This window comes from Lepidothrix coronata, unplaced genomic scaffold, assembly GCF_001604755.1.
Source record: "Lepidothrix coronata isolate B3197 unplaced genomic scaffold, Lepidothrix_coronata-1.0 Scaffold60, whole genome shotgun sequence".
Taxonomy (NCBI): Eukaryota; Metazoa; Chordata; class Aves; order Passeriformes; family Pipridae; genus Lepidothrix; species Lepidothrix coronata.
The window spans coordinates 3,123,373-3,148,003 of record NW_016690240.1 but is presented as its reverse complement, the minus strand read 5'-3'; the positions used below and the strand labels follow the sequence as shown (position 1 = coordinate 3,148,003).

The window sequence follows — 24,631 nt, the reverse complement described above, 5'->3', positions numbered from 1 at the left end:
AATTGTGCTTCAGGAAAGAAAGATAGACTGTTTACCTTTTTGCAGACTATTGCATACCCACCATTACATGATGTCTAAAATGTGTAGTGTATGCTGGGAAATTTTAGATTTCTGGATCTGATTATAGGCCCATCTAGTTTTGGTTTAATACTATGAAATAGAGGTGCTAATTGGTATACCACTTGTTTTGATTTTCAAGGAGGAGGAAAATTTTCCCCATTTTTTTGTTCAAAATCTAATTTCTTTTCCAAGCCGCATTATGGAATTAAGCGTGATCGAGACAGTATCACTAAATTTCTGGGCAGTGAGTCTTTAAAAACCTGTGTTGCTGTAAATTTAAACATTCTGACATGAAAATACTGCTGTGATTAATGTCTTGTGGTTCTGCCATGTCACCTATCAAGTGCTCAGTCTGTGAGATGTAGTGGTGAAGAAGATGGCATAGCTGATGAATGCCCCCGCCCCTTCCTTCCCTTTTTCTCAGCATAGCTGAGATGGCTAAACTGGGAAGAAGGGCTGTGCTGCTACAGTCCTGAGTCTGGGCTTCAGGTGGCATTTACATGGCCAGGGATGCCTCTGTGCTCCAGCCTGGGAGCACAGGCGTGATGTGCATCCCGCTGCTGTTCTGTGCTGCTGGGGCCAGCAGGGCTGTGGTGACAGAGGAGCAGGGAGCCCGACAGAAAGGGAAGGTGTGTAGACAGGGCACCACGACATGACATGCTCCTGCTTAACTCTTCTTCCTACCTGCTGCAGGAGAGCACTTTCCCTTTTGTTTCTCTTTTCCAGTTCTTCCAATACCTCTTTATAAATACTGCATTTTGATAAGATCTGTTAGAAAAGTCAAATACTTGTAAAAGTTTACAGACTGAGACTTTGCTGGATAATTGAACAAATGGGGACCATGATGGAGAGTACTGGCAAACCCAAGAAAATTTGTTTTATAAAGGATTAAATATTTACCAAAGTACTGATCATGTAAGCTGGCAGAATAATGCTTATGAGCTATTTGATGCAAGCCTAAATTCTACAAAATATTGCTTTGATATGTGTCCCTCTAATGCTTTTCAGAGTGTACAATCAAGAGAAAATAAGCAACAAAACACTGAGGTTTTAATTTTATTTTTTTTCCCTCCAAATTACTTCAGTTGCCTTGGCAACGGTCAGGAAGCTGTGAAGGGGGGCAAAAAAGGTATATTCATATGTAGCTCCTTAATTAAAAGCTGCAGGTGGACTTTAAAATCGTAAGTAATGGTATAGCTGGACAAGTTGAAAAATAATAATGGAAAAAGAGAAATACTTGCTTGTGAATGTTAAAGTATCTGTGCATATATGTCAATTTATGTTTTGGGTAGGAGATCTGGAATGCAGTAAAGGTAAACAGGGGAAGAGAGGAGCACTCATTTTCCAGTGTGATCTGGTAATAGCATTGAGCACAGCCATTTTTGAGTTTGTGTAAATGAGCACTGTGCGGAGCTGAGAAGCAGTTCTAACAGAATTGGGCAAATACAGTATATCACATTCAGTTCAGGAGATCTTAGTTCCTGGAAAGACTTTACTGTTTGTGCAGTTTAGAGAAACAATGAAAAAAACCGTGCGTGGACAAGAGAACACTGGTTGCCGTATCTGAAGGACTTGTGTGTCTTGGGAGTGGGATCATTGAATTTCCTCCCAAGAGTCTTAATGACAAGGTGAGGTCAGTAGGATTGGGTGCAGTTTGACTTGTAACTTTGCACTGTGTGGGAAATTCCTTGGTCATCGCATACAGGTAACCTCCAGAAACTCTAGCTTAGCCAGAATTCCTCTTTGTGGTTAATCAGTGTCAGTCTCTAAGAGTTTGCTGTATCTACTGTAAACTCTTTCACTGCTGGTGCCTTCCAGAAGAAATGTGGCACCTTCCAGGCAGGAGCTGGAAGAGCCAAATGTACACACCGAGGTCCTCAGCTGACTTGTGCTGCTCACTGGATTCATGCAATTAATAGTTGGGCGGGAAGAGCAGCTCCCTAGGTGAAGTGATGACCTGCCCATCCTCGGCATGCTTAAAATTAAGCAGGATGCAGCATGGAATGAAGGAGCAGGAATTACTGTAGCAAGAGAGTGAATTTGATAATTTTTTCCCCAGCTTCCAGTATAAGACTGAGGACTACTTGCTAGCCACTTTTATATTCAGTTACATGTTGAGAATTATCTGTAAATTAAGATGATAAATTTTAGCATCAGTGGTTAATATACCTTCCACTACTAAATTAACAGTTTCTGTAGCATGGCTGAAGATCCAACTTGTGGTGACCCTGTTTCTCCTCTCAGTTACTTCTGTTGCACTGTTGAGGCCGCTCGAGCAGCCATAAGAGAAGCTTGTGGATGTTTTCTTGAAAACCCAGTGTTGCATAGGAAGAAGAAGCAGGAGCAATGGGGTTTATTTTTTGCTGCATTTCCATACTCTTAACACAACAACTTGCAGGAACTGTATCTATTATGAGGAGTAGTCTAATGCATGTGTTCCAGTGAGTATTGAGAAGAAAGGGACTAGACAAAATGAATGAGCATGATTCCTTCTGCTCTCAAAAAGTATGTGTAAATGAAACATTCTTACCTAGTAGCTGTTTTTTGTGATTGTTGCAGTTGTTCACCATCACTGCATGGGCTGTTTCAAGTTATTTAAAAAATAATTTGTACACAAAGAACATGGAGTTGAAAACTAATTTAAGAAACTTTTTAAACTGACGTACCACTGTTAGCCTTCAGAATTTCTCACAGACTAAAATATCTTTCTTGAGAGCTGTTCTTGAGTTACTGTTTCATAGGTTGCTGGCAGTGGTGTTGGCTTTGGAACTGCTTGTTCTAAAATTAGAATGTTTAATTTATTTTTAAAAATTATATTGTCATCTTTTGCTTGAATTACTTTATTAGGGATTTTTCTCTTGGTCCCCTAGTTTGCATAAAAATTATTGTATCTCTTTAGTTTTTCATGGTGCTTTTATGAATCTTACTGAGGAGTAGCTATGACCTGTGTATCCAACTTAGCAAAGGAAGCCGTGTGCACATGTGTAAATATGAGGACAGCATATGAGAAATTGTGCCTGCACAAAGTTCAACACCTCATCTAACATTACTTTTTAAGAGATCTAGAGATGCAGGGATTAACGTTGAGTTTATTTTAACTGAGAATTCAGAATACATTCAGGCATGTAATTATTTCAGTGAATTATTTCACGGTATTAGTAAATATTTTGCTCAAAGAATATTTTAAAAAACAGCAAACTGATTTCTTAGCACAGCTTTACTGGATAGGTTAGTAGGTCTGCTGTGTTTGTGGAAGCTAATAGATCTGTGCTTCTGTATTACTAATTTTGCCAGAATACCACAGAAGTTGTACTTTTTAATATCTTTCTTGGGGTACTTCTGCATGAATCTTGAACACGTCTGAAAAAGTTACGTTTGGGATGGATTAAAGAAAAAGAACCTAATGGAAGTAGGAAAAATATGCATTTTGGACCTTCTTTGCATGATGCACTTTCAATCCCTAGAAAGTATTGAATAGTCTTCAAAACATTTTTCAGACTTTTCTTAAAATACCAGCGTGTATTTTTTCTTTCATGTTTATTTTTGGTAATGTACTGGGAATTTCAGTGAGGCGGACTAGAGAAGTTAAGTCTTTGAGGAAAGTCAAGTGGTCATGCACTTTTTTTGATATCATTTTAGTTCAGTGGCTTCTCAGTAGCTTGATCTGTCTGCCTTTAGTTAGTTCTAACATGTTCAGAAGTTTGCAAACTGAAGATGAAATAGTATTATAAAATTAGGTCATCTAAAAAGGCATCTTTGGGATTTTGAATGTTGTTAATTGTTTTTAATGTGCTTTTTCAAAGAAGGCAAAAGGAAAGTGATCTTTAAGCTCTCCTTTTTACATTCCAAGTACACAATCAGAGCTCCCCTTTTTTTGCTATATTGGTTTGTATTATAAACTATGGAAACAGCAACTCAGAAGTTGCGTGTCACCTCGACATTTTTTTTGTTTAAATAAAGTGTTTTCATGTAGCCTTTAAGGGTTAAACTTTATTAATTGTATGTGTTGGTTATGATAGTGGCTCTATGTAGGTACATTCTAGTGTTTTACTGAGTAACTACACTGTACTGACAACATGCTCAACAAAAAGGTATCTTTTAAAAGTTAAGTTACGCTAGGGATCACTTGTTTTAGTGTTTGTATTTGCTTGCTTGGGTATCTGTTAATGGATATTTATTATAGCTAATTAGGAGTGGGAGGAAGACTGGGCTGGTCTCTGCTGAGTGTTCTCTGTGTTGAAGTGGTTCTCAGATAGCAGACTTTATTAAAAATTGCCAGTGGTCCATATTCCCTAAAAATGCTTCTAGCTGCTTGTCTTGTGTTACATGACAGTTGCTAAGGGTTCTAGTATTGCATTAATGGTCACACAGACTTGCTTGAAAATTATGCTGTGGGCCATTGTGTTCTCACAATATGCTGATAAGGAGATCAGTGAGGCAAATGGTTTTAGAAGGGGTCCGGTTGATTTCAGCTGTGGTTCAGATGCTGTTGAACAAGCTGCTGTTAAAATTTGGTTTGGCTGGAAAAACAAAAATCTGTAAAGGTCAAATCTAGAATGATTGCAGGAGCTGGTTGTGGAAATGGCTGCTGCTGGTACCTCTGCACATGGGTATTTAGTCCAGGAGGACATGAACAATGATTTTTATTTTCTGGTTAGTTTATGTGCTAGAAGTGGTACTATATTCTCCAGTAGGAATCTTGTATTCAATTTTGCTTTGTTATTATAGCTTCACAGTTAGTTTTGGGGTTATCAGCTTTAAATTTTGCAAAGATTGTGTCACTTCAGCAATTGAATTACTATAAGAAACAACACCGTGTAATGACTTTAACTCTTGAGGTATTTTTGATCTGTTGAGTGCTTAGACAGGACTGCTATTTGACTCATCTTCAAAATAAGTTCTTCATTTAATTTTTACTGAATTCGAGATGTGTTGCTCTTTTCAGAAAGAACAGCCAAGAAAGCTAATGGTCTCGACGTACTCTGCAATAAAGGAGACCTCAGGTGTCATTTTGTGTATTACTCAGTGTCTAACTTAACTGCAGTGTCAGCAGAGCCTATATTCAGATGAAGATCAACAAGGCTTAACTGAGCTACTAACCTGTATTTAGCTTTTTACCTTCACAGTCTTGTTATATCCAGATCTTTATTATCTGGTGCTTTGACCTTGCTGAGTTAATGTGCTAAAAATTCAAAGATACATTTTGGAAAGCTCATTTGTATGGTGTAGTTCATTGCTGAGTGGTTGACAGACACATTAATCTTGAAGATGTTGCGCGAACTGAGGATGTGGTATGGTGAAATCTGTTTCAGAAAAAGGCTACTGAGACACAGGAAAATAACATGTCTGAGAATTTTGAAGGATTGGACTCCTATAGTCTGCCTTAAAAAGTTTGTGTGTTGTTTATATAGTAAAGAATAGTTCTCACTGGCTTAATTTGCAAAATGAAATTCAAATATTTTAAATTTTAAAACTTTTTTTCCTTTCCTACAATCCTCCTTCACTTGATATTTTGATTGCCTTTTAATTTTTGCAAAAAATGAATTGAATGTCCCATAAAAATAGTCTTTTGCAGTTGTGTAGTAATTCATTCCTGGAGCATGTTTGTTCTGGTCCCTGTATGAGAGGAGAATCCAATGGGAAAAGCAGTTAATTATCATCTTGTTAAAAATGACATTTGCTTATGGATAGGGGTGAAAAAAGAATAAAGGTTCTTTAAGCAGCCTTAAAGTAAGATTACTTATTTCTGGTTATAAGCTTTTCTACGCTTTGTAGGTGTGCTAATGTTCTGTTGCTTCTTGATGCTGAAACAAAGCAAGCAAGAAAGAGAACTATATTGTCAATGAAGTGGCCCATAGTAAAATTGCATGGCCTAGGCCTTTACATTTATTGCCTTTAAAATGACTAGGGATTGTCATTTCTGTAGATCAAGTTAGGTGCACTTTTGCACAAGATGGGTGGTTGTTTGTAGACAGCAGAGGCATGCTCCTGGTCATAGAATTGTGGAATGGTTAAGGTTGGAAAAGACCTTTAAGATCATGAAGTCCAACTGTCAACCCAGGACCATGAAATGCCTTTGACAAGTTCTGTTTGGAAATACTTTTCCTTCCCAATTTCTCCATTTTCTGATTCTGTCTTCAGTACTTCTTTCCCAATTTATTTTGAAGTTTTCAGTCCGAGTCCCATCTTATTTCCCTTTTCAGTCGTAGTTTAGAATAGACTGTATTTGTTTTCCCACTTCCCGTGCTCTTCCCTTCTTGTCACAGGATTTGATCTCTTTGCTCTGTTAAAGCTCTTTCTTAATTTCTCATCAGATGTATTGCCTGCACTTTTTCAGTGACTCAGTTTCTCTACCTCAGCTCTTAATTCTGCCATCTTCCATCTGATTTTGTAGCTCACTTTTTGTATCTTTCCTTGCCAGTCCCAAAACTGTTTTTCTGACTGTCCCACTCTGACTTCCATTCTTTAACCATTGTTGTATATTTGGCACCCACATCTCTTGTTGTCAAACCCAGTTCTGTGCCTCAATCTAATGTGCTTAATCTGCGCTTAGCAACTGAAAATTTCTGTTCTGAGAAATAACCTTTTAGCAGATACCTCTGTTTCCACATATCTTTACCCTTTTTGCTCTTCTTTCAGCTCTTTTTCAGGGAGTATACTTAAAATGAACTCATTACCTAGAAGCAAGGTAGAAAAGGTATTTCTGTGGCAGAAAATCATCCTTCTCTTCCCTGTATTTACTTAAAGCAGTGGGAGAGACCTTCCTCTCAGGTTAAATCTGATAGACAGAACATGTGTACTTGTTCAGTTTGATTTTCCTCATTCAGGCTTCTTGCTCTTATAGGTTGCTTGTCCTTTAGTCCAAGTTCATCTTGCATATTTTCTGTTTAGTTTAAAGGTTTAGTAAATAATTTCATGCCAATTTTTACTAAGAAATAAGTTGCAAGGCTTAAAAGCTGTGGAAGACATTATGTTTTTGTTGTAAGGGTGTTGATTTTCTAGTGCATAACTTCAGAGACTGCAAATATGAGCTTGTTAGTAAGATACTAAATTATTCTCTGATAGTCTGCCCTAAGGGATTTTTTTAATAACTAAAATTCTCTGCATTTTTAGCAAATTTTGTTTCAGATTAACTTCAATCCCAACAATAAGTTTTTTCCCCGATTTCCAGTTTTTCAGGCTGAGAGCAGTTGTGCTTTTCAGCTTTTATATGTAAACAAAACAAAAACAGACTTTCTGGTCCTTATGACTGATGATGATCTCATAGCAGGCCAAAGCTAACTTCAGTTGAATTTTTGATTTGTTTAGCTTGCCAGTTGATTTCTTTTCCTTAGGAGCTTTGAATGATGTGCTGAGACAAAACCTTGATGATGGTTTGGATTTTTACTCCAGCATAACTTCTGGAGTTCAAATTACCAGATTTAGTAATTTATCCAATGGACTTTAACCTCCTTTCCTGTGATCTGTGGAAAGATCTTAAGTAGTTATTACAGTTTAGATGCTACGGTGGATGTCAAAAGCTATTTTTTTAAATAATTATTTATTTTGTTGTAATATGTAAAGGATAAAGGTTGTGTCTGTATCTGTAGCCTGTTTAGCATACCAGGGATTTCGTTCCACAGAGAAGTAGACGTAACCAACGTGTCTCTTTGATGAGGAAAGCTATGCTCAATTGCGAAATTGCAAACACTTAATAAGCTTTCAGAATCAGATATTAAAAGCATGAAATTATTTCAAGAAGCCCTGGCATCATCATCAAAGGAAGTAACACATCTTGAAATTGAGAATCGTGAGAAGATAAGAAGAAAATATGGAATATGAAAAAAACTGCAGTGAAAAGTAGTAAAAATCAAAATATGTTGTTACAAGCAGCTTGATAGGGCCTGAAAACTCTGCATTTTCTCATCAGAAAATAGAATTTCCTTAATGTCTAGACCCTTCTTGACAGAAGATTACCTTTCCATTGGGAAAATCCAATACTTACTGCTGAGTGGGTTTTCTTGGTGGTAATTTTTGGTTTGGTTTGGTTTTTTTGTTCTGGTTTGTTTTTTGGGGGGTTGGGTTTTGTTTAGTAGGTTTTTGGTGTTGTTTCTTTTGCTCATGTGAATCTGTGACTATAATATAGCTAATGAGAGCTATAGTCACATTTTCCTCTATTTTCTTTCTTTGTTTTGGACACTGTGCTATAGAGGTTCCAGAGGAGTAATCCTGGTGCCTCCTCCAAAATAACCTGGCTTGAAAAATAGGAGGCATTTCCTTGAAATACACACTGAGAGGTCTTTTGCATAGTATTTCCATTTTAGAACAGAGACACCAACATTTTTTATGGGATGGAAGTTTTGCTCTTCAATTTTCTCTCACCAAAAGCTTGTATCCAGTGTTAAATTTTGATAACCTTAGAATTAAGCAGGGTAACCAAAAGTATGAAGAGCATACTGAGGCTGGAATAACAGAATTTTCACTAGAAATCAGTTTTTACTGTGAATAATAGCATCTGAGGGTGCTATTTGCTGTGGGATTCATAATATTGTTTCCATATAGCTTTCTCGGAGTCTTCCCTGGGCATACTCTTACAAATCAGTTGAATATTTACCAGCCATTTTAACTGATAGAGCTGAACCTTTAGCAAGACACTGGTGTGGACAGGTGGTGGAACTATAATGGCTGTACTCTTCATCAGTATTGTGGTCCATTAGGGGATTCTTCTTGTTGTTTGGTGATTACCATTCTCTGATTTTTCTAAAATTGTCTTCTCTTATTGATTAAATGCTGTGTTTTTCCTAAATGTTCTGTGTTTTGTCAGTGACTTGCGTCATTTCAGTCACAGAAAAGCACAGTCCAGGGCATGTAGCACTAACCTGACCCTTTGTAATGCCAGGTTAGATTATGGTTTTTGGAGTTGCACATTGTTTTGGATAATATTTTTTCACTGTATGTTTTACTTATGTAAAAGAAAACTTGGAGCTTATGAGATTACTTGTTACTATGATGGTGGTTTGTTGAGTACTTAAAGATAAAATAATTGAATAGAAATGGTTATATTGGAGACATTCTAGTTTAAAAAAAATAGAAAATGGAAGGGACCAATAAGTAACTGATTACTGAATTGCCTAATTTTCTGGTTACTGAAATAATGATTTGCATTAATACTTGAATTTGCTGAATATCACAGCTTAAATATTTGATTTTGCAGTATCACTGTAACTGACATGCGAACCTGATGCAGATTTGCTTTTGCATATTAAACCAATGAATGAATTTAATAGTTCAAAATTATTGAATTTGTGTGCTTCTTAAAAGAAAGACATTACAGATTAAAATGGACATTTTCTTGGTGGTTTTCTGATCAAAACCACAATATATTAAATTCTTTTCTAGTTTCATTGATATGTTTTTTTATTCTCGTGGAAAGGAGGATTTGCAAGAGTCCTGATACAAGCCTCTTCTTTCTGCCGTTGAATAGAAACTGAAGTAGTGCTCTTAAAGAAATGATGACAATGAGACTGCACTTCCTGCATGGTTTAACACTTGTTGTGAAATTTAGGTAGAATGGCAGTATAAGGTAACACTTACCCAGAAATTCTTCTTCATATGTTACATGAGGTTTCAGTGCTCTGGAATGTCAAGTTGCCATAGAGTGGTGGCTCTAAAAACATGTCTGTACACAATACTGATTTCATATTGATGAGTATACCTTTTTCTTTGAAAGTGGTTGATATAGACTGTTGCCCTTCTGAATTACGTAGTTGTGTGATAAGGAGTTAGATTTATAAAAAGTTCTGGTGCCTGGGAATAGGGCGATGGAGCTGTCATTTGTTCAAGTGGACCTTTGAAATCCCTGTTGTGGGCAAGATGGAGAATGGGAGTATTGGAAAGTTGTTGTAGTCTCCCTAAAACTATGCTGTTGTGTTACTTTTGAGGGTGGAAAGTAGGGAAATGGAGGACAGAACTGTCACAGGCTCTTCATTCTACTTCTCACTTCTACTGTCTCCTTACTTAGGTTTTCTTTGTGCCACCAGGTCCTCATTGCTGCCATGCCATTACAGGCCACTGCTCTTCATGCTTGCCTTAGCAAAACTTCTCTTCTGCTGACTTCCCAGACTGTCCCCAGTGCTCAGTCATCTTATCTTGCCCCTTCCCTCCCCACCCAGTTCACTGAGGAAAGTTTCCTGTTTCCTAAAGTTTCCTAAAGTTCCATCTCTCTTGTAAGAAATCCTTGGTGTGATACACCTGGATAATAACGGCACCACAGCATCCTCTAGTGGCTTCCTTGGCTTGCCAAACTTCTGGCATATCGTAAGTAGGGCTCTTCGGGTAGACTTCTAGGGGAGAAGCTTTGCTGCTGACTGGCAGCAAACCACTTGATTTTTTCTCGAAGATTGTCAGTAACCTGCACGTACCTGCTATGCACAAAATGCAGCTAAGGACTTGTCAGCCTCTTTAACACCACATGCTTAAGTGCATGCGTTGGTTCTATCGCTGTTGTTTCTAAATGGAAACAATGTTTGTCCTGTGTTAATTAATTTTGTTTTCAGGACTGTTTTGTCTACAGATACCAAGAAATTGCGCATCAAGTGTTCTCTGTCAAAAAATTAATAGTATTTTAAAAAATAACTTGTACAGTGAGCTTTCTCAAAGGATTGTGATGACTTTATACACTTTCAGGTCACCATATAGTTCTGTCACTTCAGACCTTTATATATTCTGATCTTTAAAAATATAACAATTGAAAAGCTCAAGATGTTTCTTCTTAATGACTTTTTTTATGATTAAAAAGGCCCAAGGCACTCTCTACTCCCTTTGCTGTTTTTGCTATAATGTTATTACCTTTTGTGGCAGGTAAATAGTATGTACACAGAGAAAGGTGTAGTTGCAGGTGTCAGTGGTTCAGATTAGAAGGGTGCTCAGCTATCTGTTAAAACAGTGCATGTACACTCCTTAAGACAGAATAGCAAAGTGGGTGTAAACTGGTTTTCTGCTTGCTTTTTAAGAAGTATTTATAAAATCAAGGCTTTAAAATTTGACAAATACTGTACCACAAACAGTGCCATTTCATAGCAGCTGAATTGTGACAAAATGCGAGTGGTTGCAGTAGAGGCTTCTGGTATGATGCCTTTCATCTTTAACAATAAAAGCCTATCTGTGGTTGTAAATTTAATCAAAGTTACTTTCTTTAACAGGCTGGACTAATTGAAGCCAATGGAGAGCTTAAGGTGTTTATAGACCAAAACCTAAGTCCTGGAAAAGGTAAGAACACAGTTTTTAGTAATATTTTCCATTTCTTGATTTTTAGTAGTTATGCAAATTGCTGGCTTTAAACTGTTTTCTTAGCATAGTTTTTGTAAAACTTTTCTTAGGTTATATAACCAGCAAGCAAACTGTAGATTTTCTGTGGTTTATAATTGTCTTAAAACTTTATGTGAAGTTCAGTGGTAGTTCATCATCCCATGTGTGATCTTCTCATTAGTGTAGCTTGTGTTTAAGCATAAAGACCAGGATGTTCTAAAACGTGTTTTGCGGCACTGAGTTTTAGCCAATGGAAAAAAAAATGCTGGGGTAAAGAAGTTTAAAATGGGCTATGACAGTTTTTATGATAATGCATCCACACTAATGCAAGCTTATCTCAAACTGTATTGTGAACAGAACTCTCTTGGACTTGCAGATAATGCCTGTGCATGTATGATAATGTAATGTAATCAAGCAATTTTAATAAAACACGGGTTATAAATTGGAACTTGAATTTGATACGTAAGAGTTTGGTTTGCTTCACAGTCATCTGACAATTTATTTTAGTGTAATGGCCATTTTATTTTGTGGTTGCTTCCAAATGATGAGAGTCTGGTTTATTCTTATGTGTGACAGATGGTGTCGTTTGATAGGCTGTATGAAGTAGGGTTAAATTTATATTAGGACAGTCACCTACTTGCTGTCTGGTGCTTTCATCAACCTTACTGTTGACAAATCTATTGAACTTCATGCATTGTTGGATTATGCTGGTACACTCAGATTAACCTGTACTCCGTTTCAGGTGAACTCTGTTAGTATGACTGCTCTAGTATTTTATATACCATTTCAAGAAACCCATTTAATTTCTGTCACCACCACTAGGTACATCAGGTATGTTATTAGAAGCTCACTAGACTCTCTCTTTGACGTTCCTTCGTCTAAAATATACATTGGTTTGCTAAAGGGAGGTGTCCAGCTGATCTTCCCTGTTCTGCTTTTGGTGGTGAGGGCATTAAGCGTTGAATAATGATACGTCTTAACTGGTCCAGGTGTAAACACAGTCACACACCCCTGAGCAGAAGTGTGCAGGTAGGTACCTGATCCTTAACAGCTGTACCATGTGCCCTACCCCTATGGGCAGTAAAACTTGTGGTTTTGTTAGGGCAGATACTTAGCAGGGTGCATTTTACACCCACATAGGTGTCTGTGTCTAGACCCTGTTACAGTCAGTGGAGAGCTAGTCAAAACAGTGCAGTCTAGATAGCAGGAATTGGAAATTTGACTCTTTAGTTATTACATAACTCTTAAAGTGGGCAAAATAGAGGCCATTTTATTGCTTATAGAATTTTTAAAATAAATGCAGGTAATTAAATAGTTTATTACAGGCCTGCAGCTTGTCTGGTTTGAGAGTTGAGCTCTACTCTTGATGTATACCACTATGAATAATACAGCAAACTAAGCTGTTCTCCATTAATTTCTGCATCTCATTGCTTTTAGAGGGATTTTATAAAGTTAATGGACAGCAACTAATTCTTAATATTGAGAAGAAACAACTGTTTCTCTTGGCTTGATGAGATTATGGGTTTTGCCTCTAACTTGTCTGTGTTTTATCTGCAGGCTCTGCACATAATCAGAGATTAAAATTGCAAATATGTTGTCACCAAGTAGTCAGATACATTTTAGAGTACATTCACTTAATTAGTACTTCCTGTGCCACTTTTTATAATTTTTAGGGTTTTTGTTTAGTCTTTAACTGTCTTGAAATATAACTACTGTACACAAAAGTACTAGAGCTTTCTGTAAGTAGCTGACTACATTATATGCCGTTATATCAAAAGAGTGCAGTTCTCTGCTGTTTCTTTAAATCTGTGCAAAATTTCTCTTAATTTCACAATTCAGTCCAAAGCAATCATGGAGTAAGCTTTCCATGGGGTAGCAGAAGTGTGTCTGGTATACTTAATTCTTAGGATAAACTGAAGGGGGTCAGGAAAAAGTCTTCCTGTTTTTCTCTGGTGGTCATCATTAAAAGTGGTGGTTAATTTTTTGGTTGGTTGATTGGTTAGGTTTTCGAGTGCTTATCCCAGTTTGCTGCCCCCAACAGCAGTAATTGGGCAGACTCTTCAGGGAGAATGCAGGAGCCTGGCTACTTTTAGAAGTCATTCTTTTTGTGCTCTCACAGCACTCAAGGTCCTTGTATCAATAGTATCAGAGGGTACATTCCATTATCTTTTTGGAAAAGTCCAACTTTGAGACCCAGCGAATCAAGAATGAAAATTCAACAAGAAATGTATGACTTGCTTCAGTTTCCACTTGTTACTAGACACATGTGAAAGGAGGAGGAGTTCAGCTGTCAGAGGAATAAAGGTTTTAGGGGGATGGTAGAAGACAAAAAAACAACTTGTGTGCTGGGTCATAAGAACATGTTTGCAAAAGCGGTTAAAAAGAAAGAGCAAAATATTGTTACTGAAATGGTCTTGTAAGACTTTGTCAAAGGGCTCTAAGTGAGTATGTGATTGGTAGGTGTATGAATCAACTATGAAAGACAAGCAAAGGTTGACCTTTCTGACCAAAACTGGTTAAGATGCAAAAATTCTTACAGCCTAAACAGCTTTGTTGCAATGCTTTCAGAATAGGCTGTGAATGGACTTGTGTAAATTTTTAATCTGCAGCAGCAGAAATCTGGTAACTGTGAACAGGTTCTTTTTAGACTGAGTTTTATTAGGATATATTGCTGTTGTATCTTAGATAAATAATGAAGAGGGAACATCACTCATCTTGCTGAACAGTTATGCTGAACAACTGCTTGCTTAAAAAGTCCCTAAAGCTGTAGAATCAGAGAGAGGGGATATGTTAGGCAGTAATCTCTGTATGCAAGTCCTATCCATGCATTCGTTCCCTGACTGTTCATTAATATCCGCTGTCAGAAACAAATACAACGTAGACAACCATTTTACTTTAACAAGTGGGGACGTGCTTCCAGTAGTTCATTTTGGAGAGACTGGTCTCAGCCATGAACTCCAGATTAAGATTTTTGTTTTAAAGCAGAAACTGAACTTTATTTATTTTAAGAGAAGAAAATAGTATGCTTAAAAAACCCCCAAAAGCAAAAAAAAATACCAAACAAAAAACCAACAAAACAAAAAACCAAAACAAAACAACAAAAAATCCCAAAACAAAACAAACCAGAAAAACCACCAAAACCCCCCAAAAACCTCACATGACAGCCTCAGTAAATTTTGTTTATAATGCATTATGCACATAATTTTGAATAAAGTAGTCATGGATATAAATACCATTCTAGAAAATGGTCTAAAAATTTATTTCTTTAAAAGCATCTTTAGTGTGAAACCAAAGTATATGTGGTAGAAATGAGGTGGCAGCTTGTGTTTCCTCCAGTGCCTGTGCAACCTCCAGAAGAGGCTGACTGTAAATTCACCATGTTTTCTGATACCCCTTTGTATTTCCATTACTGGAATGTAACACTCCATTTATCCCTGAAGAAAACAGTATGACTGTGAAAGGTTTGTTTTACGTGGTGACCAGGAAGGTGGTTTTCCAACTGGCTAATTCATTTTGAGAGTTAGCAAATGCATATGGGTTGGAAGGAAGGAAAGAATTTTTAAGAGGAGCTAACCTAGTAAAACTCCTTCACAAGTTTGTGTTTTCTATTGTTATTTGGCAATGAATTTTAGAGAAGGAGACATTTTGCTGTTCCTGGAGGTTACGTTTTGAAGAAAAGTGCTACATTCTGGTCCTTGCCGTATTCTGATCCTTGCCATATTTAGATTAGTGTTGATATTTTGTTATTAAATAGCACACTGTTCAATTCTAATCCTGTCCCTTGCTTGTGAAGAAATTTGGGTGAAAGAAATTATCTGCTTCACACGAGTGCAAGGAGAAAGGTAACCAGTTGTATTTAATGTTATATTGAAATTAAAGCTCTTGATTTAAAAATTACTCGGATAGAAATTTTGGATCTCCTCTCATGCCAGTAGGTGGCATTATTGGTATGTAACTGGAAAATACTTGTATGGCTCTAGCTCTTTTCGCCTCTTACACTTTAAAATATAAAGTTTCACATCTTACAGGCTAATGATATTCACATTTCAGATTTGGTAATTGAAAAAATAGAAGTCAAACATGAAATTTTGAGGTGTATATTAGACTCATATTTCAATGCTGCCTACCTGTAAGATTGTTTTGTTCTTTATATTTATAAGAAACTTCTGCAATGTAATGTTACTGTTACTTTCACTTGCAAGTTCAAACTCCCTGAATTTTGGCAGTGACTGGAATTGTTCCTCTGGAATAGAACTAGAGATCAATTGCAGAGCCCATGAATTGTGCTTTAGCAAACAGATATATTCTTGAAATCGGTTATAAAATGACTGTATTATTGCAGTGAGGTACATCCAATTATTGTTGTTTAAAGTCAAGCTCAGGAAATAAAGCTGTTGCTGGAAATAGAAATGGTATTTTGGAAAATCTAAGAAGACTTAAAAAGTCTGAAAGTAGACCACACAGGATATTTCAAGACAGACTTGGAAAGACCAGTTTGTAATACTTGAACTATTTACTAGTCATAGCTAAGGATGATAAGAATCACAAAGAATTCTGAGTTGGTGTAAGAAATTAGTAAGTACTACACACTGGGGAAGGTCGATGTCTGTACAAAAGCTCAGAATTGCTGCATAAGCATGTTTGTTGTCTTAACAGGATGGTATGACTTGTTCAATAAGTAGAGGTGCTTTTACTTGACTTGGCACACAACTAGAGATAGTTATCTGTGTGTTGTCGTAACCTATAGTAGTTTGATACCGTCAGAAAGAATTCAGTGTTTTCTGAGAATTGGCATATAACTAACTAATAAAATATGAATGATGTTGGTGAGAGAGCCGTTAAAAACTGCAACTTCACAGGAGTGGCATCTGAGGAATCAGTCTTGCTGAAGCCTTGGAATTGGAGTCAGCTGTGGAAGTTTCTGTAGCAATTTTTTTTGTCAGTTTTTATTGACAGTATCTCAACTGAATAGAACAGTACTTTTGATTAATGGAACTTATTTCATAAGTAGTTCATTTTCTTACTTTTTTTTCATGTTGGAGATAAATCCTTTGCCTTGAACAGAATCCAAAGAAATGGTTAGAAACCTTCTTTAAATCTGCAGTTCTGAATGATATCAAACTGTGGTTTTCATTTCTGTTAGCAGGCAATACAGATGTTTTGCTTTTAACAAAGGAGGAAGGTACTACTGAAAGCACACTGAGCTGTCAGCTATTTCATGGCTGAAATAGCCCAATGCAACTTTCCTGAGTGGAAAATAAGAAATAGCTGAAGATGGTATGAAGAGAAGTAGAGGCCATCACTAAAGATCAGTGAGTCTAATGTAAGGTCTTCTAGAACGCTATAGCAGTGTTTGAAATAAGGCCTGTGACTTGCAGAGACCCTTAGAGAAATCTGTATCTGGAATCTCAGAGCTTTTCAGTTGAAAAAAAGAACTTTTGCAAAGGATTAGGTGTACTCAAGCTACTTTACATTTCTATAAGAGAGTCTGTTTGATTTTGGATTCCAAACTTGATAATTTTTTCAGACAGTTTTCTAGACACCACCCTAGGATTGAAGGGTGGCATGCTGGAAGGAGAGGGGCAGGTAGTGACCTTAAGACTAGTTTGCTGTTTGTGTTCTATTTGTTCTGAGCAGTTGTTTTGATGGACAGGTTTGGAGCTGGAATTCCATACGGTAAGGGATTTTGTTTGTGATGTTGAAGTCAAATTCCCTCTTCTCCTCCTTCTGTCTCTTCTTCTCAAAAGGAATTAAAAATCCACATACATAAAACTGCCAAAACTGAATCTATAACATTTCCAGGAATATTCTCATAGTTTTCATGTAATCTTATATCAGTCTTTTGCATCTTTAGCAAGTACAGGTTTGCTGGCTTTATGTAAGTTTTATTCCTATAAACTTTTTTCAAATTCCCAAAATAAGAGATGTAATGCTCCAGGTGGCACCTGACCTTCTCAGAAGTGACAGTAGCCATGGAATCTTGTGTCTGTGTAATTTCCGTAAATCTTGTTCATGTATTTTTGATCTCCCAGAAGAGACTGTTGGGCTCTTCAACTGATATTCTCTGAGATACAAATTTTATCAGGTTATTGATAGTAATGTTACCTTTTTGAGAGCATGTCCTATTTGGCCTGTATTGAGGCTGGCTTTATGTTTCTACCTTCGAGTTGCATAGCTGTCCTTAAGCTAGATTCTAACTGCTCTCTTAAAACCCATCAATTTCAAAGCCGATTATGTAATTAAGACATAAGTTTGCTGAATTCATAAGCTCCAAAACGTCACCTGAAAGGTTAATTTTCTTTAGACTTGACTTAAAATGACCCTTTGCTTAACTCCTGATTGTGTTTGTTTTTCCCAAACTGGTCTACTGGACAGAGTTTGGTTGCGACTGTTGCAGGAGATGGCAGGAATTATTTTGCATTCTGATAAACCACTGTTATTCTATACGTTCTTTTTTGGGGGTTGTAATAACTCAGAAGGTGCTTGCAAAATTACCTTCCTGTCAAATCAAGTTCTCACGTATACAATAGCTCTTCTCTGCTAGAAGACAGACTGAGAAGATGTAGTTTGTTAGAGACTGCATTGTCAGAAAACGGAGTTGTTTGACTGCTCTCACAAGTAAAGAAAACATAAAGGCCGATTACTTCAGAAAATGGTATGGCACCTAGAATGAATGGGATTTGTGCTCCTGGGACGGGGAGTAAGTCAGCCCATCCTTTTTGACCTGCACACCAAATTCAGAGTCACTACTGTTTCAGGAACTGGAGCGGTCAGCTTTTCGAGAGATCTACAGCATGGTCTGCAGAGGGCACTGCTTTCTCTGAGATGTACTGTGTCTTTTTTCTGTGGCATCATAAGTTATTTTAAATGTTCTTAATTGAACAGTCCTTTAAACTGCTGAAAGTCTGCAAAGGATTCTTTCTTTTTGGTAAAACTCTTTTGGTTTGCTTTTATGTAAAACAGCGTTCCAGGTCAAAAGTTCTCCCCGGAATGCAACAGCTAATCGAAGATAGCACTTATTTGTTTATAGACAGATAAATAACAGGTTTTGTTAAAGGGTGCTGCTGTTTTTGTTAGGCAAGTTTTATATGCCATTACTCCTCATTCCATCTGTATCATTATCTTGGGTTTGGAGGTATTCTGGAATATTGTATGTTCTATTACCTTTAGGTTTTGTGATTGCTTGTAAGTACTAAGAGCATTTTTCCAAACGTTTGGGACACTGAGAATTTAAGTAGTAGTAGTAGTTATATCCTTCTGTATACATTTTTTCCTGCTTTACATGGCCTTTGTGTGCAGTTTTCAAAGTCTTTAAGGGGGGGGGGGGAAGATGTCAGAACTAGCAGTATTAGTAATTTGTTTGTTTTGAAAAGGAAGAAGAGTTGGTGCCAGCAACACTGTTTGCAAACTTGTGGTTGTAATTTGTAATATGCACACTGTATGTTGTCCATACAGGATTATTTGGATTGCAGTGATTGCTGTTAAGAGTAACAGTAATTAAGAAATGATTAGTAAAAATTCCTTTGAGAAACTAAGCTGTCAGTCACTTGCAAAGCTAAGTTAATAAAATTATTTCTGCTTGTATACTTAACAAACAAAACCACCACACATTATGAGCCTTTAATGAAAATGCAGATGAGTATGAGAAAAATGTTTGCATGAGAGGCAAATGAGAATATATAGTAGGATTCACTCGGGCAGAGGCAAATTGAAAATATGCTTTTTAAAAAAAAAATTGGGTTTTTCTCTTTTTTTATGTATAGTTGAACAGTTACACTCTTTCCTATTTAATATGATAGCCTTTATAAATTGACTTTGGCTTTGCTTTGAACTGTGAAGCATGTGTTACTGTTCTTTCAGTTACATTTACATTTCCTTGCCAGTCAGTTTGTGCTGCACAGACAGATGTACCTTGCAGTTTCTGTATAGAGCCAGGTTGGTTTAGTTGCATGAATTAACTCTGGCACAGCACCACAGGAAATGTTAATGTAGTTAAAAACTTTAAAGAAACAGTGTGTACTCTTCCCTTCACACAGATGTTTTAGTTGCAAGATAGCTATTTCTGTTCAGAAAATTAAATTAATTGGGAGGCTGGAGGCCATCTAATCTAACCCTACCTTCAGACCAAGATCAGCTTTGAAAGCACAGACCCCTTCAATCATTAAATTTTGCTGTGTATCTGTGAGGAACCTCCAATTTAGCCTATTACCACGCGTTACCTTTGTGAATTTTTTTTCCTAGTTGGAATTTGCTGTGCAGCACCTTGTGACCATCCCCTCTTTTCCTTTTGCTGTGTCTTCTGTCATCTCTGTAACTCTCCATTTAATAGTTGAAGGCAATGTTTAGATTTCCACAAATAACACCCCTTGCTCCACCTTAACCTTTTGCACAGGCTGCATGCTCCAAGCTCGCTCAGCTTCTCCTTGTGCAGGATATGCTCCAGTACCTAAGCCATATTGGTGTCTTCCTGCTGCACTCTCTCCTGTTTGTTAGTGCCTCTCTTGCACTGTGGGCCCCAAAACTGAACAGGGACAGCTTAAAGAGTGCTGAAGGAAAAGGGATCAATCACTGACTGCTGTTCCAAAAGCAGCCCAGAATGTTGTAGCATAGTGGAGTACTTTGGGTCACATGGTGCTTGTTTTCTGCCCGGGCACCATGGTGTTTTCCTGGGCATCTGCTTCCTAACCACTGACTCCTGACCTCTACTGTTGTGTCAAGTTACATTGTTACGAGAGCAGATTTTTTGTCTGTCTTGACTGCATAAAAGTTTTTAATAAACAATACAATAGCATAAAGAATTACTTTATTTTTAAACATGCCAGACAAACTCTCTTGAGTGCATCTGAAGAGTAGAGAGATGATTGAGGTGATTAGGGAGAGTCTCATGGCAGTATTGTTTTTTATGAAGTTGTTTATTACTGAAGTAATATTTAGAAGTTACCTTAGGAAAAAATTCATAACGTGAATGGTTAGAAATCATTATGAGAGAATTGTCTACCTGTGAAATCTTAATGGACCTAGCAATGGTGCTTCTATCCTTCTGACTCCTGAGTGTGTATAATTCTTACGGTACCAGAAGGAAAGCAAGCCACATAGCCTGCACTGGTTTCTGAAGGGTTCAGGTAACTGCAGATGATTAAGTTAGACTTCTGTTAGGCATACTGGTTGAGTGCATGCCAGAGAAGCAGTAGACATATGGACAGATGTGATAGTAGGCTTTAACAGGGGTTTTCTAGAGGGAGGGGAAAAGGGAAGTTAGGAAGTTATGTCTTTTCAAAGTCATGCTCTGAAGAGTCAACAACCACATGGATAAGGATTATCTAATCAGTGTGATGTCCTTGAATTTCTTAAAAATAACAAAAAAAAAATTATCAAGGTCCTTAATCAGCCTATTAAAAAAACTAAGGTGTGATAGAATGGGGCAGTCCCCTTCCCCCCATATTAACCATTGGGTTAATGATTGGTGAAAACCAAACGAGATACAATGAGTACCCCAGGTGAGCTATTCATACCCAAGACAACTTTTGAATTGGTGTAGGTTATATTATGGAAATGTGGTATTGGTGTTTAGTGGAGACCAAGCACATTGAATTTTGATAATTACTTGGAGAGGAACAGGGAATAAAGTAGAAAATGCTATAGAGTTATACAGTAGCATATTGCATTCCTTGGTCATGAATATTGCATCCGTCCCTGTCCTCTGCAAAAGAAAGGGTAGGTAGAGCTAGAAAGAGTATGGGCAACAAGAACCATCAAAGGTAAGGAAAAGTGATCAAATAGATGAGGTGTCTTAACCTTGGAAAGCATTTACAACTCTTGTTTTGTACTGGATATATAATTTTCATATTGCATTGTTGTTTTTAAAGCAATGAGAAGTAGGCTAAAAAAAAAGTCATTTGACCTCCACTTTAGGAAGCTGAGAAGAATCTACACGAGCACTACTAGCCAAGGTAGTTTATATTGATTTATTGTATTCTGCAGAGAGGAAGAACAAACACAATTAAGGCCATGATACTGATGAGTGTACTTGAAAGGACAGGAAGGCATAACAGACTTATGTTACAAACGAGATAGCTGCTGACTTTCTGAAAGAGCTGCTGACTTTCTGGTTAATAATGGAAGAAGGACATGCTGCTCCATCCTGTTTGGGGGACTGAGAGTAGATTCTAGTGTGAAGCTGTCAGACATGGGTTGGTAACAGCAGCTGGGAAATATGAGCCTTCTGAAAAGCAAGGGCTTTAACAGGAGTTGAATTGTCCTCAACTTCCTGTAGATTTCCTGAATGTGCAAAGAGGGATGGTAGGCATCAAGGACCAGTTAGGGCCCTTCTGATGCAACCCTTGTAAAATGCTTACTTATTGCTTCTGTGTTGGATAACGGGAAAAAGAGGAACAAGCGTTGTACCAAGTCTTTCTGACCCCCCAGGCCCCTTTAAAAGTGATCTGAGGGAAACAGCTGCTAAACCTGACAATCACATGACAGTTGTTTCAGCAAAATAAATGTCTCCAGTATTTCAAGACTGTTTGTCTAATTATTCTTTTGTTGCTTCTTTTTGCTTTGCTTTGTTTTGTTGTTGTTTGGGGGGTTTGTTCCATTTGGAGTTTGTTTGTTTGTTTTGGGTTGCTTTGGTTATGTTTCCTGAACTATGTCATGGAGCATCAAATTACTAGAGGATACCTGGTTTGGTATTTTTAGTTGATTTTTTCTTTTTACGTGGCTTAATACTTGCTGATTGTGTATGGGTTACAAACAGGAAGAGAGCAACCTTTCCTGCAGGGTTGGGCTACTGTGTTGCATGTATCTTTCTGAAATAATGGATTCCTGAAAATGTTCTTTAATTCCCTGCCTTCAGCTGGGAGGGGACACTTAGAGAAAAGTTGGGAATGTTCTCTTGGAGAGGCCTGTGCTTGCCAAATTTTACCTCTTGTAGATCAGCATGCCTCAGAAGACTATGCCATGTTCTCGGCCTTTGGACATGTTTGTCAGGTGGTGCTGGAAAATATTTCAGTAGCCACAAAGGATAAGGGTAGGAGAGGATTATGCTTTTTGTTATATGCCTGTTGCCTCTATTACTCTGCTGTGAGAGAAAAATTGGAATACAAGGAATTAAAACATGTTCATACTAGATCACTGACCTGTAAGGTTATGTAGGAGAGTGTTTGAGAGAACATACTGTGAATCTTGATTTCTTTTTTTTTCTTCAAATGTATAAATGCTACGTTTATATTGAGACTCTCCGTGGTTCAGGGCTAGTTTCTATTAATATGCATTGGTATAGTATAGATGAGTCTGGAATTGCTAAAATATACAGTGTGGCTGACCTGAAGCTATCTACTTGTATTTGTTTTAGGGGTTGTTTCTCTATTGGCTGTCCATCCTTCTACAGTAAATACGATTGGAAAACAGCTCCTGCCAAAAACATTCGGACAGTCTAATGTCAACATTGCACAACAAGTGGTAAGGAGACTTTATGGTTTGTTTTCTATTTTTATTTTGTATTGCTTGTACTGTTGTTTACACACGCTGTAAATATGCTTGGTAGCCACTTGTCATGGGCAGATAGTCTAGCTTGTTTCTAATTTTAATAGACTTATGTTAAAACAAATGTTCTTTTGCATAAAGAAATTCAAACATGACTCTCAAATCAACATGCAGATATGCGACTAGTCAGGTGGGTTTGTGTTTTGCTAGTCCTGCCATTTAAAATCAGTGGCTGCTTCAGGTTCTGCTTTGAAATCTGGCACAGGAAAATGTAAATGAAGTCCATAAGCACGTTTTTATGGAGATTGGAGTTAGGTGGAACAAAATTGAAAAGAGAACTACATTTCTTCGTGTTTAATTTAGATATTCTTTTGCTTAAATACCTATTGTGAGCTTTACATGAGGTACATGAAATTAGATGTTTCAAAGAATCTAATAATGCAATAGGTAATACATAGGTTATGATAAGTCATTTTCGAAGTGATCAAAATTAAAACTGTGAGTAGAGTTGGTCTCAGTCTTCTAGGAAGCAACTGTAACATGTAAATATCTGAAGTGGAATGTCTTATATTTGGTTTTCTTCTTGATAGGAAGGCAGTTTCTTGTCTGCCTTTCCTTTAAGCTGGCTCTAAGGAGTGTTTTATAATTGAGGCTTCCTGAATATATAAACTGTACCCCTTCACCTGTACAGGTGTAGTGCAGATCATTCACTGGTGCTGCATGTCCAGCAGTGGTGGTGAGTTAACTACTTCTTATAGCCCCTTGGAAGTGAGTATAGTGAAATCTGAATGAAATTGCTCCTTCAGTAGGAGGTGTTTTATCAATAAATTTCCAAACAAATAAATTCAGAGTAGTTAGGCATTCTTTTCATTTAAAATCAGTAATCAGCAGTAGGAGGAGAATGTTTTAATTATAAATCATAGGCCATAATGGCAAAGAAGGGATCCCTTCTGGGCATTATTGTGAGACTATGTACGTGCTGACTTAATGCTGAAATTGAAATGTTCTTTGAGGTAGATTAGAAAAATCTTATTTTAAAAGTATCAAAACCATGGGATAATAATGAGATTAGAAGCATCTGATGCTTTTTTGAAATTTTCAGCAGTGACTAAATTGTTTGCAATGTTTTTGTGTGTGTATATATATACATATATATAAGTTATACATTCTTGTGTCTTCTGTTACATGTTTAAATTGACAAATCCTCAGCTATATTATCTATGATTAATTTCACATCAAAACATTATTTTAAAAATGTGGGAAAATTCCATTTGCAGTCTTTTTTTTCAGCACTTTGTCTTATTCTGAAAATACTAGTTTGTTTTTTTTTTTCTTTTTGGTAAAAGAATGGGCCCATAACAGTACATTAACTGCTATCAGTGAAAAATAATACGCTTAGTTGTATGCTGTTAAGAGATGGTGGGTTTGTGTATATATATAGAGAGAGAAATTTTGGATACATTTCTCTTGACTTAACAGTTCTGAAGGGGTTAGCAAGAACTATAAAAAAAATTACCTCTAAACCCCTGAAAATTAAGAGGAGATAAATTTTCCATTAATGGACAAAATGTTCTTGGCAGCAGAGCTGAGGAGTTGGCCTGTGACCACTCAATTTTCTAACTTTGAGTGGCAAAACCAGGTTTTAAATATTAAAGTACTTAATTTTTGAGCTTTTGTTCTTTGTTCAGGTAATCTGATTTCTTTTTCTTAATATGTCCTCGTATAAATTTTTTCTCTTGAGTACAATGGAGTCTTTGGTCTGTCTTGATGTTTTTTCCTGTTGTTCTGATCTTATTAATTATTA

The 24,631-nt window shown here is 37.0% G+C and overlaps 1 protein-coding gene across 7 annotated transcripts in view; it reads left to right on the top strand.

Moving 5' to 3' along the window:
* TFDP1 (transcription factor Dp-1) overlaps positions 1-24,631 on the top strand; it is a 39,884-nt gene that overhangs the window by 3,082 nt on the left and 12,171 nt on the right. For all 7 annotated transcript variants that reach the window (XM_017817400.1, XM_017817401.1, XM_017817404.1 and 4 more), the window contains 2 exons: positions 11,241-11,307; positions 22,697-22,803. In XM_017817400.1, coding sequence (XP_017672889.1) covers positions 11,241-11,307; positions 22,697-22,803 — 174 coding nt within the window. The remainder of the gene's footprint in view (positions 1-11,240; positions 11,308-22,696; positions 22,804-24,631) is intronic.